The sequence below is a fragment of the Lissotriton vulgaris genome, chromosome 8 (genome assembly GCF_964263255.1).
Source record: "Lissotriton vulgaris chromosome 8, aLisVul1.2, whole genome shotgun sequence".
Classification (NCBI taxonomy): Eukaryota; Metazoa; Chordata; class Amphibia; order Caudata; family Salamandridae; genus Lissotriton; species Lissotriton vulgaris.
This window is the reverse complement of record NC_141696.1, coordinates 227,048,661-227,068,309: the sequence shown is the minus strand read 5'-3', so window position 1 is coordinate 227,068,309 and position 19,649 is coordinate 227,048,661. Positions and strand designations below refer to the sequence as shown.

General features: G+C 48.5%; 1 protein-coding gene across 1 annotated transcript in view; it reads right to left on the bottom strand.

The window, feature by feature from the left end:
- Nucleotides 1–19,649, bottom strand: part of SCAF4 (SR-related CTD associated factor 4) — a 915,362-nt gene that overhangs the window by 549,864 nt on the left and 345,849 nt on the right. The window contains exon 14 of the mRNA XM_086934003.1: nucleotides 17,589–17,680. Coding sequence (XP_086790129.1) covers nucleotides 17,589–17,680 — 92 coding nt within the window. The remainder of the gene's footprint in view (nucleotides 1–17,588; nucleotides 17,681–19,649) is intronic.

The following is a 19,649-nucleotide window of genomic DNA, read 5'->3' as shown; positions in this document are numbered from 1 at the left end:
CCTTAGGTAGGAAAGCAGGATGAGTCCTGAGCACCACTCTGTTTCCATGAAAAACTGTGTACGGTTCATTGCAACACAAAGCCTGGATTTCGCTCACCCTACGAGCAGAAGTGATGGCCACCAGGAACGCTACTTTCCAAGACAGGTGTTGCAAAGACGCTTTATGTATCGACTCAAATGGGGGACCCATTGATTTAGTCAATACCACATTAAGCTCCCAAGGTGGAGACGGAGATCTGACTGGAGGATAAACCTTTCTTAACCCTTCCAGAAAATCCTTCACCACAGGCATTCGAAAGAAAGATATCTGTGTTGGCGATTTTCTATAAGCAGTTATTGCAGCAAGATGGACTTTGATGGAATTAAACTGCAAACCAGATTCAGCAAGGTAAAGAAGGTAAGGCAAGATCACCTGTTCTTGACCATGAATAGGGTCAAGACCCTTACTCTGACACCAAAGGTAAAAGCGTTTCCACTTAAATCCGTAGGATTGTCTGGTAGAAGGCCGCTTTGCCTCCTTAAGGATGTTCATACACTCCGGATTCAGCTGTAAGTGCCCGTACTGGATGACTTCAGGAGCCATGCTGCCAAGCGCAGGGAGGGCAGATTGGGATGAAACACTTGCCCCTTCTGCTTGCACAGAAGATCCGGGCGACACAGCAATCTCCTGTGCGGTGTTGACAACTGGAGGAGATCTGGGAACCACCACTGCCGTGGCCACTCTGGACAAATCAGAATCATTCTGGAGTGAGTCTTGTACAGCCGATTGATCACTGCTGGTATCAACGGTGTCGGTGGGAAGGCGTACAGCAAATTTTGACACCAATCTATCAAAAGGGCATTCCCTTGAGACCCTTTCTGGTAGAACCTGGACGCGAAGACGGGGCATTTTGAGTTTGCCGCGTCTGCGAACAGATCTATGTCCGGTGTACCCCAATCCTGGAAAATACTGAGTGCGACGTCTTCGTTGAGAACCCAGTCGTGCGCTTCGACGAAGTCTCTGCTGAGGTCATCCGCCTGTGTGTTGAGACTTCCCGGAAGGTGAATTGCTGTTATGGTCAGGTCTCGCGCAAGTAACCAATGCCAGATGGTCTGGGCTTCTATGGAAAGAGTCCTGGATCTGGTACCCCCCTGCTTGTTTAAGTAATACATTGTAGTTGTATTGTCTGTTTGCACCAGGAGGGACCGAGTCTGTAGAGATGGAGCCATGGACTTGAGAGCAAGATGGACCGCTCTGAGTTCGAGAAGATTGATGTGATATCCTTTCTCGAAGTCTGACCATTGCCCTTGTACCTGCAGAGGGCCCATATGCGCCCCCCAGCCTTGGAGAAAAGCATCTGTTATCAGAGTCTGCGTTGGTGGGTCCTGATGAAAAGGGACTCCCTTCATTACGTGCACCTTCTTCATCCACCACCGGATGGAATCTTTTGCAGACTGTTGGAGATAAATCCGGTCCTCCCAGCAACCAGTCCTCTGTTTCCACTGATCTTCCAGACACTGTTGTACAGGACGCATCTGCAAACGTGCGTTTGGCACGATGAAAATGCACGACGCCATTGACCCCAGGAGAGAGGACACTTGCTGAACTGTCGGACGTGCAGTTTGAAGGAGAAGTAGACACTTCGCTATGATGGATGACCACCTCTCCTCCGAAGGACACACGTTTTCTACTTCTGTATCCAACTGAGCACCCAGGTAGTGGATCTTCTGGGTGGGGTTCATTATCGACTTCTTGTAGTTGACTTGCAGACCCAACTTGTACATGAGCTGAAGACAAATCGACAGATGTTCCTCTAGAAGCGATGGGGATGAACTCTTCAGAAGCCAGTCGTCTAAGTACGGATATATGAAAATCCGACTCTTTCGAAGACAAGCCGCCACTACAGCCATACATTTTGAAAATGTCCTGGGAGCTGATCTCAGGCCAAAAGGGAGCACTGCGTACTGATAATGACGAGCCGCCACTTGAAACCTGAGAAATTTGCGATGTCTTCTGGATACCGGAATATGAAAATAAGCGTCCTTTAGATCGATGGAGCACATACAATCCCCTTGGTGTAATTGAGGGAAGATCTGGTGAAGAGCCAGCATTCGAAATCTCTCCTTCCCAATGAATTTGTTCGGTCGCCTCAAATCCAGAATGGGTCTGAACTCTGTGACTGGACCTTTTTTCTGCACAAGAAAGAATCGAGAGTACAGGCCTTGACCTCTCTGCTGGAAAGGAACTGGTTCTATGGCCTTCTTCTTCAGGAGCACGTTCGCCTCCTGTTGCAAGCGCTTTATATTCCACTGTACCATCTTTAGAGGGCGCATGACAGGGGGTGCCTTCTTGAATCTCAAAAGGTACCCGTTCTGAATGACATCCAGCACCCATCTGTCCTTCGTGATCTGTTTCCACTCGTCCAGATAACGCACAATACTTCCTCCAACCGGAGTGGGACACGGTTGTAGAGGAAGCATCCGTTCATTGTTTCTGAGGCTGCTTGGCAGCTGATGACTGCTGTCTATTTCCATTGCCTCTGCCTCGTCCAGGCCGCTGCTGCTGGAATTGCGATCTTTGTTGATTCTGGCCTTGATTTTGCGAAGACCAATTCGTTTGTTGACTCCTTTGCTAAAAAGATCTCGTCATAGGGACGAAAAGTACCCCGACGTTTAAATTTTTTTCTTCTCAAGGCCTACGGCCTTAAGAGTGTCCAACTCCACCTTCATCTTAGACATCTCGTCGTCTGCATGAGATCCAAACAGAGTTGATCCATTAAAAGGTAAATTGACCATTTTCCTCTGTGCCTCCGGCTTTAGCCCCGTAAGGCGAAGCCAGGCTGTACGTCTTGCGCAAACACCGTGTGCATAGCCATGAGCCGACAAGTCCGCAGCATCAGCAGCCGCGCTAATGCTCTGGTTAGCCACCAAACCTCCTTCCTCCACTATTTCCAGGAAGTCTTTCTGATCCTCTTTAGGGAGTTTATCTGCAAAACGAGCCACTGAGTCCAAGAGCAGACGGTCATAGCGGCCCAATAGAGCAGCCGCACTGGCCACTCGCATGACCGATCCTGAGGTATTGCACATCCTTCGCCCCAAGGAATCCATACTCTTACTGTTCTTCTCAGGTGGAGCAGAAGAGGTAGATGCTGCCGAATGCGCCTTTCTGACTGCTGCTACAATCAGGGAGTCTGGTGGTGGGTCAGACCGCAAAAACATTGGGTCTTCCTCTGGAGCCTTGTATTTCTTCGCAATCCTAGAAGGACCTGAACCCACCGTGGCCGGAGTTAGAAATGTCCTCATTGCTGGTTCAATCAATCCGGGCACTAACGGTAGGAGAGGCCTGCCAGTCGTCTTGTGATGCAAGGTTTTGAAGATGACTGACGTTGCTATCTGGGGAACTGCCATTTTGATGCTGAATTTACTCGCTCCATGACATAATACATCATTAAATGTGCTTAAATCGTCTACTGGAGACACTCTGGAAGGAGGAGTAGAAGATATAGTCGGAGAGTAGTCTCTATATGAGACTACTCTCCGACTATATCCCCGCCTCGGCGGGTCTTGGGCTAAAAAATTCCACGGACTCGACAATTCTCGCTCCGGTGCCTACTCGACTCACGGGTTCACACTCTGCGACTCTGGGCAATAGCTTGCTTAATCTCCACAATGGCCCCTCACGGTGGGATGCCTGGCTTTCACCTTGTGGATACCCTGCCGGGGTTATCTCACAGGGGAATACCAGGACGGGTTACCTAAGCAAGCGCTTAGATACCGGGTCGGTGATTTGCGCTATATAAATACATATACAAGGTGGATGGGGAGGGAGTTCCATGTCTTGGCCGCCAGGTAGGAGAAGGATCTGCCTCCGGCGGTGGCTCTTCGGATGCGTGGTACGGTGGCGAGGGCGAGGCTGGCGTACCGTAGCTGGCGGGTGGGTGTGTGAAAGGTCAGGCGGTCGTTGAGGTACTTGGGGCCCAGGTCGTGGAGAGACTTGTCTGCGTGGGTGAGGAGCCTGAACGTGACCCTCTTGTTGACTGAGAGCCAGTGCAGGATCCTCAGGTGGCTGGAGATGTGGCTGAGTCGAGGGATGTCCAGGATGAGTCGGGCTGAGGCGTTCTGGATGCGTTGTAGTCTTTTCTGTAGCTTGGCTGTGGTTCCGGCGTAGAGGGTGTTTCTGTAGTCCAGCCGGCTGGTGACGAGGGCCTGGGTGACCGTCTTCCTTGTTTCGATCGGGATTCAGCGGAACATCTTGCGGAGCATGCGGAGGGTGTGAAAGCAAGAAGAGACGGCGTTGACTTGTCTGGTCATCGAGAGGGAGGAGTCCAGGATGAAGCCCAGGTTGCGTGCGTGGTCTGTCGGCTTGGGGGCGGTGCCCAGGGCTGGGGGTCACCAGGAGTCGTCCCAGGCGGAGGGTGATGGTCCAAGAATGAGGACTTCCGTCTTGTCTGAGTTCAGTTTCAAGCGGCTGTTCATTCACTCGGCGACGTCTTTCATCCCTTCGTGGAGGCTGGTTCTGGCGGTGTCGGGGTGTCTGGTGAGGGAGAGGATCAACTGGGTGTCGTCGCCGTAGGAGATGATGAGGTTGTGTTGGCGTGCTATGGCTGCGAGAGGTCTCATGTAGACGTTGAAGAGGGTGGGGCTGAGTGAAGATCCTTGCGGGACGCCGCAGATGACTTCGGTGGCCTCGGAGCGAAACGGGGGGAGGCGGACTCTGTGTTCTTCCAGCGAGGAACGAGATGATCCACTCCAATGCCTTCTCTTGGATGCCGGTGTTGCTGAGTCGTTGGACTAGGGTGCGGTGGCAGACAGTGTCGAAGGCGGCGGAGAGGTCCAGGAGAATGAGTGCCCCTGTTTCCCCGTTGTCGAGAAGGGCTCGGATGTCGTCGGTGGCTGCGATGAGGGCGGTCTCGGTGCTGTGGTTGGCTCTGAAACCGGACTGCGAGGGGTCGAGGGATCCGTTCGTCTCGAGGAAGGCGGCAAGCTGTCTGTTGGCGATCTTCTCGATGACTTTGGCAGGAAAAGGGAGGAGCGAGATGGGGCGGAGGTTTTTGAGGTCGGTGGGGTCCGCTGTTGGTTTCTTCAGTAGGGCGCTGAGCTCGGCGTGCTTCCAGCTCTCCGGGAAGGTGGCGGTGTCGAATGAGGTGTTGATGACTTCTCCGAGTTGGGGTGCGATGGTGGAGTCGGCCTTGTTGAAGACGTGGTGGGGGCAAGGGTCAGTCGGAGATCTGGAGTGGATGGTGTTAATCATGCGGGCTGTGTCTTCGGTGGTCACCACGGTCCAGGTGCGGAGGGTCGTGGCAAGGTGCGTTGGTTCGGCGGTAGGGTGCGGGGATGGTGTCCCGAAGCTGTTGCGGATGTCGGCTATGGTTCTCTCTTGGGGGCATTTTGCAATTCTTTCCTGACTTGGCACAGGCTGGGTGAAGCTAGAGACAATGTAAATTGGCCTTCAAGAATTTCAGGTGGGGAAAAGGTAACCATTTAACTTACTTCTCCTTAGTATTTATTAAAAATCTGACCATGTGACTGAATTGGATTTTTACTGTAAAAAGATTGCGGTATCATTTTCTAGCTGGTCCTATTTTCAAGACTCAGTAATACTATTTTAATCTGTACTCAGATTTTCCACATAGGATAGCTATACCTGCAGCAGTGAAAATGGCGTTTAAGGTCCTCAATGTAGGGACAGGGTAACATTAATTTTCTACATGAACCACTTTCAAACACCATGAATCCTAGCTTGTGGGATACAAGGCCTAAATATGGGCGACTTACTAATATTTTAAAGGGAGGTATGTACTTGTCAAAAAGGGTTATCTTAACAGGTTGCACAACAGGTTTTTGGTGGTGGATGGACTTCAGAGACGTCTATGGCGAGATGTTGACTCTTTCCTAAGTGAATGCGGCGGTGGTTTTAGATACCTGTGGCCCAGGCTGCCTGTCTATCCCAGTGAGAACATACAAGAAGTTGCTTCTCTATTTATTACATTATATATAAAAATAACAGAATAATGAAAAGCCTTATATGAATGAGAGAACACACCCTTCCCTTTTATATATGTGCTGCAGGTTTTACACTCCAGACATGAGGCTACAATGGTAGACCAAAATTCATGTTTTCCTTTGTCGCACCATGGGATGGCACATGAAGTGCTTTAGTCTACAGGGGGCATTTTACTTTTCAGACCATGTGTGTAGTTTCACACTCTATACTAAGGAGTTATGAAAAGTTAAGTAAACCAAGCGGGGATTAGCCAATTTCTAAATTTTTTAGGCATCCAACGACATACACTGGGCACAGGACAGCAGTTCCCCAGTACAAGCCTAGCGAGCATTTGCAACGCAATAGGTGTCGCAATCGCAGGATCTTAAGCTATTGGCATTGTAAATGACAATGTCTTATTTGTGTAAAAAACATGGAATAATAAAAGGCATGGTCATTTACAATACCAATAGGTCAAAGTTTGGAAAATGCGAGACCTATTGCATTACAGAGAGTGCGGTGTCCCTGAAGGGGGCGCTGTGCTCAGGTTTAAAAGTTTGAATAAAAAAATAAACAGCTGAAAGAAAGTGCGGTGTCCCTGAAACGGGTTCTGCGCTCAGCTTAAAAGTTTAGAAATCAAAAAGTGGCCATTGTTGTCCCGCAAGTGCTGTGTTGGCGGGTGGGGTGGGAGCTGCCACTTTTAAAGGGAAAGCACGCATAGCACTCCATACGAGAAGAGGCCGCCATTGTCCCGTGAGTGCTGTGTGGGCGCGCTGCAAATACAAGAAACAGCCACCATTGTCCCCATTATTTATTAATCAAAATAGTGCTTACCAATAGGGCTCCTGCTAGTTCACAAACATGACATTGTATGTGGATTTGCTTTTTCCAAATAGTAGCTACTGCCTTGCCGTACTTCGCAACTTCATTAGAAGTCTTTTGTAAGATCGTACTCAACACTTCCAAAGCTGTATATAAATTTGCTATTTTAAACACACCTAAAATGATGTACCATGGAGTGGATCATACAAATGGCCATAAACATGTTAATTGGTTAAAAACATAGACTGGGTAGTTCTTAGCTTGTGTCCATTTCCCTGGGTGCCTCCTTTTTTTTTTAAATTCCGAGTGCAGCTGCCAAACTTTTCCTTAAAAAATACCTAGTGCAGGCTTTTGGTTCCCCCCTTTTTCAATCACTGGCTTTCTTCCACCAGAGCTCTTTCATCTATTGGCTTTAGACTTTGTCAATGACCCCCTGGCTCAGCCCTGTCGAGTATTTACCTTTATCTATTGGCTGTCTGGGTGTATTCTTCCACCTCCACTCGAGTGCTTCCACTGAACTGCATAAAGGAATACTTATCATAGCCCTCTCCGTCGACTCATGCTGGCTCCCTCCTGTGTGTGTCACTAATATGCTTGCACAGTAAACCCAGACCTACGAGCTTTGCAAAAGGCTGGTTATTCTGGAGAAGTTGTCTAGCACAATCTGACTCAGTTTGCCGCAGAATAAAATAAAAATGTAATCTGGCCCTACTGGCGGAAAAAACAACTCAAAGCCTCAGGCTTTAACCTCAGGTGCGTCGACTGCATAGCGGACGAGGGGGGGGGGGGAGCTACAGGTCCTCGGTGACATGCACAAGTATAATGCTGCCTTTCCGTACCTTTCGAGTGTTGAAGGTATTGAATGGGTGCAAGTGAAAATCTACTAACTGTTGGGTCCTGGAATCACTCGTCTCAATCTCTGGCCCACAATCAAACACCCCATGTGACTTCTCACAGTTTGTCCCAGCGAGGTCACGCTCGACTGCTACTAGATTCAGTCAAGTGTGAGTTGCACTGATGCCATTACGCCCACCCGCAGGTTGACTTCTCTGCTCAACTCTCTTCACAAACTGGCTGGGCCTGCAGTTCTCTCTGCCAGGGAGGACTTGAGTCACCAGCAACTCGGGCCAGATGTAGCCACTGGCAACTTTCCAAACCTGTACTTTGACCCTAACCGTGGTGAAAACCATACCACCCAGATGGCATGACGCAGAAAATGAAGTTTGGTGCAGTTGCTGTAAAGTCTTGTCCCAATGGAATCCATGAAAGCTGTTTGCGTGCAGTGTTTAGATATCTATTCTAATTGAAGAGGCATCCTTAGCACATGCGAGTATGTGGTAAGGTAGGGCACTCCAGGGATGTGCACTTGTGTTTCTGCCTTCCAGTTTCTGATCCCCCGTAACTGGCTCGCACGCACCCTGCCATCTCCTGGCATCCTTTCTGGTGTGACTCTCCCTCCCCCTGTCTTACCCAGACTGCCAGTCTATCTCTATATGCCAGTGTCACTCTCTCGCTCTCTCCAGCTCCCTCCTCAGCCTGGGCATGTTCCGAGTGTAGGAAGGTACCTCCTGACTATGGTTGCCCCCAACTTTTTGCCCTGTGTTTTAGCTGGTTTTGGACATAGTCGACCTGGGGCCCTGCCAATCAGGACCCCAGGCCTACTGCTCTCTCTGTAAAATGGATTCCATGTACCCTAGGTACATTTCCAATTGGTACTGGGCCACCTTATCAGACCCTGTAACTCAGGGCATGGGTGTACCCAGGGCTGCCAGGGGCTGCAGCATGTATTATGCCACCCCTGGCTGGCCTCCTAAATTTGACACAACTGGCTGCATGACAGCTGGGGCAAAGTCGTGTAATCACCCTTTGCTGTAGGTGTAGTATACCTATACCTAACCCTAAAATGGACACACAGATTCCTATCAGTCACTCCTATGGCAGGCCTTGACAATCCTGAAGGCAGAGTGCGTGGAATCGTGTGAGATGGTGCTCTGGCATGAGCTGAGCCTGTCTGCAGCTTGCGGAACCAAGTCCTAATAGCTGTTCCATGATATCGCATACCATATACTCTTAAGTGCATTATAATCCTCGCGGTTAAATGCTAACTTTGGTATTGCTTTATCAAAACATGTCGAGTAAGGTGTCATACGAATTGGAATACTAACCCCTCGCCAATTCTGGCGACGGGGTTAGCATTCCACCCTTCTAGAGGGACACGACATGTATGTAACTGTGAACCCCGGTTAAAGTTAAACGAAGCCTCAGCTCCACAAAATGGATGCTGCCACCACAGACACGAGTCTGACCCCCTGCAGCTGGGAGTCCTTCCAGCGAGGGGAGCCTGGACAAAGGGTTTCCTGTCATGGGCGGTGCTAGCACCGTCCCAGACATGGTTTTGTGTATCCTGGGTAGGCAGGGCTTTTCAGGAAGGTGACTGCTGAGTGGCACCCCGGTGCTCACTACGCATAGGCCGGTCTGAACCAGTTCCAGGGGCACACCAGCCCCTGGCCTGGGGAAGTCCGGCATGGCAGAGGGGTGTAACCACCCCCCTCCTAGTCCCACCCATAGGCAGGACCTAGTCACCGGGTCAGCCCCTTTTTTTAGTATAAAGATGGGAGCGGGCCCCCTGTTCAAATTAGATCATCTTTGGAATCAAGACCCGACTTTCTACGAAAGGCATCAAGATTTCTTCTTCAAGATTCTCCCTTGTGGCTAAGGAGTAGTCACCCTGCATCAAGCGGGCACCATCCTAAGAACACTGCGGTCTGCTGCAAGTCCTTCTTCACGAATCCGACGACCCAGCTCGACGAGACCCGGCTTCCCTGGCACCTCTGACCTCTACTCACCTCTACAGCAAAGCTGAGAACCGTGAGTGCGACGAGACCTCGAGGGACCGACGATCGCCAAGACTGCACGACTTCTTTGTAACAAGCCCACCGAGTCTTCCACTGGTGAGTGCTTTGGGGTCCGAGAAGCCCCAAACCTGAGCAGCTCCAGCACCGAAGATCAGCCCTCCAGCATCTCCACGATCTGCGTGGGGCCCTTCTGCTTTTGCGCGCTCACCGCGCTGTGTGGCTACTAGCCGGCTGGCTTGTGGCCTTCTACAAGACGCCCGACGACATCACTGCTGCTGGTCTGGTTGCTCCAGACTGGCCCTTGCTTCCTTCTTCAAGAGAGGCACCCCGGACCCTCCTGGTCCACTCCAGACGCCATTTTAGGTCCACCGCGTGGGCTTGAATTTGCCACGGCTTTGTTGCCCAATCCTGGGTCCTGGTCGCCGACAACGCCTCCTGGTCCGGGAGATCTCCGAGCACAGCGTCACCCACTCACCTAGTCGAGGTGGCTACCATCCGGTGCCCTCCTGGTGCCCACTGACTACTGGCTAGTAGTCTCGAACTTGGTCCCCTCTGCTTTCAGGTGTCATCTTCCATCGATCCAGGCTTGGATCCACCGAACTTTCTTCACTGGTCGCCTGCCAGCAACTTCTTTCTTCCAGGCTCCTGGTCCGGCAACGAGGATTCCCGACGTCTTTTGAGTCCTATGCAGCTGCAGCCCCTGGGCTAGGTAACTTCGGCATTTCGGTGCCCCAGCACAGCCCCACTATCCAAGGGTCAGAATCCACTTTCGTTTTCCTCCCACCAGGTCGGGTTCGCCCGAGAACACTAACTTTGTCTTTACTAGCTACCATAGACTTTGTCCCGCATCCCGCGTGAGAGTGCACACTCTGCACCCGAGTCCCCTGGGTCTCCTAGAAGTAATCTGAAGATTCTATAGTCAAGATCTAGCGATTCCAAAGCCTATTAGTACTGTACTTACCTGCTAGTAATTTCGCATTCCACTTTTCAAGTATATGGTTTTCCGTGCCCCTCGGGCATTTGTATATACTGTGCTAACTTAAGTATTTTCGTAAGAGTTTTGTTTTGTGCTTAGTACCCTGTCCTCATAAAGAGTACAGGGCTGTTGTGATTTTAATAAATACACTGTTTATTTTCATAACACTTGTGTGGTGTCCTTTCACTTGGTGTTCAAGGGGTATATGTGTGGTAAACAGCTGGCTTAACACGCCCTCTCGAGTCTTTAGCCTTAGACTGCTCGTATCCACGCTACTAGGATAGCTGGTCTATAAGGTTGACTTACAACCAATCATCAATAAGGGTTGCTGGACTGATACATACTGTTCACTAGAATAGTGAGCACTGCATATCAGGCCACCTTCTCACACCGAGCAGTCCGGGCACTGGCACCTCTATATGTGTTCAGCTCACCCTTACGTTATGGGATGTTGTACCTACTTGTACAATGCCGCTTTCACAAGAACACCGGCCTCCACTTGCTTTAAGTTCTTGCTGTTTACAACTGAATATAGGCCTGGCTGAAATGAAGGTCTCAGGTGGGGTTGAAGGGAGTGAATGAACCTGCCCTGGCCCATCGGAGTGTGGGTGAAGTGAAGTGGGAGCCAGTAGGGGAAGGCAGCTGAACTTGCGGCGTGCAGTTATGAGGACAGGCAGCTGCAGGCAAACAGGCAGTCCTGATCATAGCACCCTGCAAAATAAGCTTACACTGTATTGTAACCTACCAGACGGCTCAGAAGAAAACAAGTTACTTACCTGTAACTTTGGTTCTCCAGTATTGGTAACTTTCATAGATTTCCATAGCTTATATCATTCCCCATCGTCGGAATGGGAGCCTCGTAAATAAAAAATAACATAGCAGTAGGTACAAAAGTGAAAGAAAGGTCTAGGCCTCATCTCATTTTGTAGCATCTCCACCTCCCTTTGCAAACGAGACCAACAAACATGTACCAACCAATCAGATTAGCCTCACCCCTTAGAACCCTCCTGAGAGAGCCTCAGATTTTCGCAGCTGTTGTGTAACAGTAACCACATTTGCAGAAGGCTGAGCTTTCCCAGGGGAGGAGGGGTGGGCGCATGGGAATCTATGAAAGTTACCAAAATTGGAGAACCAAAGTTACAGGTAAGTAACTTGTTTTCTCACTCCAGTATTGGAAGTTTCATAGATTCCCATAGCTTGTATCAGAGTAGCTAGCAGTTAGCAATAAAGCACATTTTGTGAAATAAATACTGAAATAACTCTGTATCCATACTTTCACAATAAGTCAACTGACATTGAAACAGTCAGAAAACATTATCAGATACAAAATGTGCAATAACAGAAAGGAGGGATAGATGGGGAAAGCTCACCGCTCATTGGAAGAGATTCCTCAGGACTGCTTGTCCCACTGCCGCCACACTCCGTGTGGAAGAGTCCAAGCAGTAGTGCTTTGGGAAAGTATGAGCACTGCTCCATGTAGCTGCCCTACAAATGTCCTTGATAGGAACTCCAGCGAAGAGAGCAGTAGATGAAGAAACTTATCTTGTGGAGTGAGCCCGGACACGTCATTCTAGCGGCTTACCCGCTAATTGTTGACAGTAGTGAATTGCGCTGGTAATCCAGCGTGAAATCCCTTGCTTTGAAAGGGGAAAAGCCCTCCGAGGAGTATTGAAAGCGACAAAGAGTTGTGTAGACTTCCTAAAATCCCATGTGCGTTCGAGGTAAAATTTCTGACATCTCTGGACATCCAATGAATGAAGAGACCTTTCTGATGGGGTCATAGGTCGAGGGATTTTTTTTTTTTTTTTTAAACAGGTTCATTCAAATGGAAATCCGAAGGGACCTTTGGAATACATTTCGGATTTGTTCTCAGAATCAAAGTGTAGTTTTTGAACTGTAAAAAAGGTTCCTTAATCGTGAGAGCTTGAAGTTCTCCAACTCTCCTGGCTGACGTTAAGGCTTGAAGGAGAGCCACTTTCCAGGATAGAAATTTAAGATCCCCTCTATGAATAGGCTCAAACTGAGGTCTCATGAGATGAGCGAGAACCAAGTTAAGTTGCCACACTGGTGGAGGAGGTCGAACCAGAGGATAAACTCTTTAGAGTCCTTTTTTTGGAATTGTTTGACAATCCTTGCTGACCAGAGAGAAGGGCCAGAATCTGTCCGTCTGAACCTTTCCTCTGAAGGGAAAGCCTTGCAACAAGTTGTATCCAGAATGGACCCTAGAAACTTGGCCGACCTGGATGGAAGGACTGATTTGTCTCTGTTGAGTTGAAGACCCAGATAATTGAAAAACCGAATGCAACTATCGACTGCCTTTGTAGTTGCTTGAGAAGATGGAGCATTTATGTTATGTTACTATAGTTTTGTATACCGCAAATCACCACTGGTCTCTAAGCGCTTTCAAAGAAAAAGGAACACAACAACTAGCCAACGGTAGAACGCCCGTGACCACACAGACGATTTAAAGTATAGATGTCATCTTTTTAAACAGGTGGGTCTTTAACGCCTTTCTGAAGGACCATAGCACTGGCTCCCCTGCAAGGTTGCCGGTAACTCATTCCAGATTTGCGGAAGGAGGACCGACGGAGCTCTACCACCTTTGATTTAAGATTAAATTTCAGTGGAGTTAGTTTGCAGGCTTTGGAGGAGCGCAAGGCTCTGCCAGGGATGTACTTTCTCAGATGGTCTTTAATGTATTTAGGGGCTTCTCCATAGATGGCTTTATGGGCTATACAGAGACACTTGAACTGCACTCTATGTTCGATGGGCAGGCAGTGCAGCTTCTGTAAAAGGGGCGTCGCTCGTGTTCTCCTCGGAAGGGAAAAGATCAGCCTGGCTGCATCATTCTGAACCACCTGCAGTTTCATAAGGAGCTTCCGCGGAAGACCCAAATAGAGAGCGTTACCATAGTCCAGCCGCGAGATGACTGTGGCGGAACTATGGATTGCAGTGTTGGAACAGAAAGAATAGGTACAAGTTTCCGGAGTTGCCTAAGTAGGCCTATACATGAGCCCACCACCGCGGAAACTTGAGGGGCCATGGACAGATCTGCATCAATTTTTAGTCCTAAACTTTTAACTACTCTTCCCGGAGTTGGCACCTCCCCTAATTCGGGGGGCCAGAAGAACTCACACCCGTCGTCAACCAATCGTCCAGGTAGGGAAAGACTTGCAGTGACTGCTTTTTGAGAAACGCTGCAACTGGGGGCAATACCTTTGTGAATATCAGAGGGGAGGATCTGAGTCCGAAAGGTAGGACCCTGAACTGTAAGTGGCTCTTGGCTACAGTGAGGCGTAGAAACCTCCTGTGTGCTGTGTGAATAAGAACATGGAAGTGTGCATCCTCGAGATCCAGAGTTGCCATATAACCGCAAGGGTTCAGGAGCCACAAAATATCCTGAAGAGATGCCATCTGAAACAAGAGTTTTATGAGATAGGTGTTGAGCTCCCTAAGGTCTAATATTGGGCGCCATTTTTCTTCCGTCTAGCGTACCAGGAAAAACCTGGAATAGAAACCTTATCCTCGTTGGGATCGAGGTACTGGCTCTATATTGCTCCTTTGATGAGCAGCTGATGAGCTTCGAGATGTAGAAGATACAGATGTTTCGATTTGGTGGCGCGAGGGGCTCCGGAAGGTGGTAGGTTTTGAAACTCTAATGTGTGGCCAAATCGGATGATATTGAGGACCCACCAATCCGATGTAAATTTTGTGGAGGCATTGTGAGATCCTGCCCCCATTCCCCCCCCCCCCCCCCACTGATGTTACAGGGGGTGGAGAAACAGTAGGCAGAGCCAGGAAGCTGCTATTGACGTTTAGAAGCATCTCTCCCCTGCCGCCCTTATGACTGCTGGCGAGAGAAAGACGCTGATTGACTTTGGCATTGAGAGTACTGAGGTTTATATGACTGTGAGGATTGCGAAAAGGAGGAGTAGTGCAGTTGGTATCCTCCCCTGTAAGTCGAAAAACGTTTTCCTCTTGCCCCCCGGAAGGGCACCTTGAGGTATTGCAATGTCCCCGAGGACCTTGCCGTGTCTGTCTTTTTTGATGTCCTGTAGAGCGTCATCCACATGCTTTCCAAAAAGCATTTCTCCATCAAATGGTAAATCTAGGATCTTAATCTGAACTACAGGGCGAAATCAGCCTTGCCGTCTGAGAACAGCTGAACCTGCCAAAGCGCGAAAGGCAGTGGTGGCAATATACATTGCACAATCTATAACTTCTGAAGAAGACCGCTCTCCTTCCTCCAGGATCTTCTTCGCCTCAGCTTTGGAACCAACTGGCAGTTGATCCATAAATGGAGATAAATAGCACCACATTTGGCGATCAAATCGTCCCAAAATCGCAAGTGCATTGGCCGCTCTAACAAGAAGACTGGACATAGAGGAAAACCTCTTCCCCCACATTGTCTAGGCACATTGTCCTTATCTGGTGGTGTGGTAAAGGGCGCCGATGGATTCCTCGATTTTCTTAGAGCCGCCTGAGAAATGACAGTCCGGCTTTGGTTGACCAACCAGGCAAGCAGGACTATCTTCAGGAGCTTTATATTTTTTCCTCCAGCCACGTAAGAAGAGGGATGACAGTACCTTCACTCCATACATGCTACCACAATTGGGATAAAACGGATGGATTTCCTGTAAGGCTCCTTAAAATCATACAGGAAACATTCAGATTGCACAGTTGGAATTGGTAGGCCAAACCTCTTGGAAGCCCTCTCCATAAGATTATGGAAACCTCCGATGTCTGCTGGAGGAGAATCAATAGGATCTGGTGATGACGCAGGATCCGGAATGAAAATCGTCCCACTCCTTATCTGGATCCAGGACCTGTTCCACGTTTTGATCTTCATCTGATGAATCATCATGCAAAGTCACCACGATATTCTGGTGACTTTCTATTGGTACCGGCTCCGGAGCTTGAGGCAGCTGAAGAGCCACTGTAGCTGAAGAATAGGTCGGGTTGGTGGAGGCGATAGTTGCATTGACTGCTTCGAGGTCTGAGATGGAAACCTTCTCTTGTAATCCAGCAACATGAGTTGTAAGTCACTAATGAGTGAGGATGGCATGGCTACCATACCATGTTGTGATTGCTCCTGAGGCCTATCTCGTGAAACATATCGTTGTTGTTCCATATAATAATCTTGAGAATCAGAGTCCTGCTACTTTACTTGAAGTTGGGATGGGCTGTAAACAACCCCATAAGGACCTTCCTCTTCCTCTGAATATTCTTCCTCCAAGTGCAAAGCCGGAGGTAATGGTGTCACTCTACGAGATGTCATTTCCGGACTGATTTGGTGTCTTTTTATAGAAATCTGAACTTTTTGAATCGTCGACGAGGTCGAAGGAATCGTCGTCGGAGAATGGATCGTCGCCGACGATTAGCTGATAGTCGCCGACGACGAGCTCGACGTCAGTACTATTGTAGCAGTCATAGACCTAGTCGCAGTCGACGTCGACACCACCGTCATAGTCGAGGTGGTCAACGACATTGTGACAGGTTCTTGTAGCGTCGACGGAGCTGGAATCGACAGCAGGTGAATTTTCAATTCAGTCGTCGACGTACCTGATATTGTCCGGTGTTTCCTCTCAGATCTTCCCTCCTGAGGTACAGAAGCCGGTTTCTTGAACAATTTCTCCTTTTCAGATGGTGGAGAGGAAACAGAAGGATCGAGGACCTCCTTCTGAGTTGAAAGTAACTCAGGAACTAGTCCCTTCCTCTCCTTTACACCTCGGTGAGGAAATATCTTGGGACTGGGCCTGTCAGACCTATCAGAGGTCTTTTGTAAGGCCTTAGTAGGAGGTTCAGATTAAGTTGAAGGGGAAGACCTACCCCTCTTTTTAGACCTCCTTAAAGATGTAGCTGAGGAGAAATCATCACTGTCACTGGACAGACCTTCTTTCCTTGACTTCATCTTCTGCAACCAGGTGAGAAGACGTCCTTCCCTGTCCCTCAGGGTCTTTGTAGAGAAGTTCCTGCAGATCTTACATTCAGTGGCCTTATGATCCGGGTACAAGCAATAAATGCAGTCTTTATGCTTGTCCTCAATGTAAAGCCTTTTCTTAGAGCAAGTAGCACAGGCCTTAAATAAAGCTTTCTTTTCCTTATCCGACATCCTTGAAGAGAAAAAATTTCAAAATCCAAAGTTGTAGAGAAATCTGAGCAGAGCTCAGTGGAGACTCCCTTAGCACAACGTGCAGTGGAAAATCTGAGGCTCTCTCAGGAGGGTTCTAAGGGGTTAGGCTAATCTGAGGTTATGCTACAACATGAGATGAAGCAGAGGCCTTTCTTTCTCTTTTGTACCTACTGCTATGTTATTTTTTATTTACCGAGGCTCCCATTCCAACGACAGGGAATGATACAAGCTATGGGAATCTATGAAAGTTTCAATACTGGAGTAACTCCCGACCTCTGCTTTGACATCACCCGAACTCCGCTATGACATCACCGGGCGCATCCGCCACCAGCAGCCTTCAGCAACGAGAGAAAGGCGCCACTTTGTATCACTCGGACCCAGACGCGAGCGCGTGTGGGAGCCCTGCTACACGCAGTGAACAAATGATGAAACGAGGCCGCCATATCTACGCCCGCTGCTAAAAACGCTATAGGAAGTGAAAGCATCCTGTCCGGGCGTGGAAAGGCATTGCGGACACCGTGCAGGGTCCCCGGAACCTTCCGACATGATCTGGAGCCGACGGGAGGGAAAGTGAAAGTGCGCCATGCGCGCGCTGTGTTGAAATACAAGCCCTACGCTGGGATAGAAGATGTGCACGCGTACGGAGTGCACATCTCCTGTCCGTACGCGTGCACATCTGTACCCCTTCACCCACCAAACCGACAACTAAAGGTCTTGCCAAGTCGAGCAACATATGCGCTGCGTCGCTAGGCGATACCTAAAAACCAGCAATAAAATACAGTAAAAATTAGGGGCGGGCATGCAATAAGACATTTTCTCACAGACATACATGCTTCTCACCTAGATGTAGATCTTGAGTGTGACTTTTTCAGCTCAGGAGCAGGCTGTTTTAACTCTGGAGCACTAGGTTGCTCAACTTCCATGGGCTGCTCCTTAAAAAGAAAATAAACCAAAAATCTCTAAAAGAAGGACAGCAGGTTTTCACTCACATGCAGGCAATTTATTTGAACAAATGGCACTCAAGACTGCCTTTCCCAGTTCACAATGAATCATCAAAACCTTGGGGAAACATGTATTTAAAATCAAAGTCTTAAAACTTAAAGTTTATTTTGATGGGTTTGGAGTTTCTAAACCAAGAAAATGCATTCTGCATGCCACTGCACTAAACCTGGAACTAACAATATTGCAGGGGTCGTTCATTAATTGTGGGTTTAGAGATTAACTGGCTCTCCATGACATAAAGAACTAGTGGCCAGAACTGTAATTTAAGCTGTAAGCAAGTATTCTAAACACAAAGTTGTAGGAAGCTGGCTCTGCAAATACTATACCAAACGAGGTAGAGTGTGCACAGAGTCCAGTGGAACCCCATAGGTAGGCAGAGGAAAAAGTAGATTCACCTTACTCTCTATTTGTGGTAGCGTGGGTGAGCAGTAAGAGGACAGTGTTAAGCCTTTACTGTACACACTCCGTCAGCAAATGAATTCACACAATCAAAGACTGAACATCCTTTTTCTCCAAAAACTATGGAAACTATGGAACCTCTCGTGACGATCCAGACCCCAACGGCGGAAAAAAGAATCTGAAGATGGCGCCCAAAGGTGGGAGCTTCCGGGGGAAGCGCTCCAACGTCACGGGAGGACACCAAATGGTGGGACGCCGACACCTACCTGGGCTAAGAAAATAAATACATAAATAAATACTACGATTCTGGACCCAACCACTAGACCGCGGAATGCACAGCATAGTGAATCCAGAAAGATTCACGCTGCAAAAGTATCACTTTCAGTTTGAAGCATGTGAGCTGCAGATCACATGCTTTTCATAGACCATACAGCAGTTATCTCCCAAAGTGGTGGCTAACCTGTCGCAGTCGTCTGAAATAGTGTACGTAAAACTGCTTGGCCCACACTAGCTTGCAGTGTTGCCAACACATCTACACAATAGTGATTTGTGAATGTGTGAGGTGTAGACCTTGTTGCAGCTTTGCAGATGTCATCTATGGGTATATTCCCTAAGAATGCTATTTAAGTCCCTAGTCTGAGTATGGAGTGCACCCTAGTGAAAATTGTCAGTGTTTGTTTTGCCTTTGCATAGCATGTCTGAATGCACTCGACTATTCACCTTGCAATGCCTGATTTTGATACAGGATTGCCTTTATGTGGTGGCGCAAAAGCGAAATACAGTTGTTTTGTCTTTCGGAAAGGTTTTGTCCTTTCTACATAGTAAAGTAGTGTTCTTTTCACATCTAAAGTGTGCAAAGCACGTTCTGCCACAGAATATGGTTGAGGGAAGAACACAGGCAACTCAACAGATTGGTGGATATGAAAGGCAGAAATGATCTTTGATAGAAATTAAGGGTTGGTCCTAAGGACTACTTTGGTTTGGTGTACTTGTAAAAATGGTTCTTCTATGGTTAGTGCCTGAAGCTCACCTACTCTCCTCAGTGATGTGACAGCTATGAGAAGCTACCTTCCAAATGAGAAATTGCTGTTCACATTAATGCAATGGCTCAAAGGACAGACGCATGAGTATGGAAATGACAATGTTGAGATTCTACACTGGAGCAGGTGGTAGTCTTGGAGGAATGATTCTTTTAAGTCCCTCCATAAATTCGTTAATGACCAGCACTCTAGAGACAGATGTCTGTTCTGTGGGTATGCAGCTATTGCAGCAAGATGCAAGCGTTATGTTATGTTATATGCACTTATAGAGCGCACGATTACCCATGGGTGTCCTGGCGCTTAGTACTGGTCTTCCTGGGAAGCTAAAAAGAGTGCTACTGTGAAAAAGCCATGTTTTCCGGCCCTTCCGGAACATAAGGAGACTCGGGCAGTTTTAAGGAAAAAGGGAGCTCGTTACAGGCCCGAGAGGCACAATGAGTAAAACTCCTGCCTTCCCAGT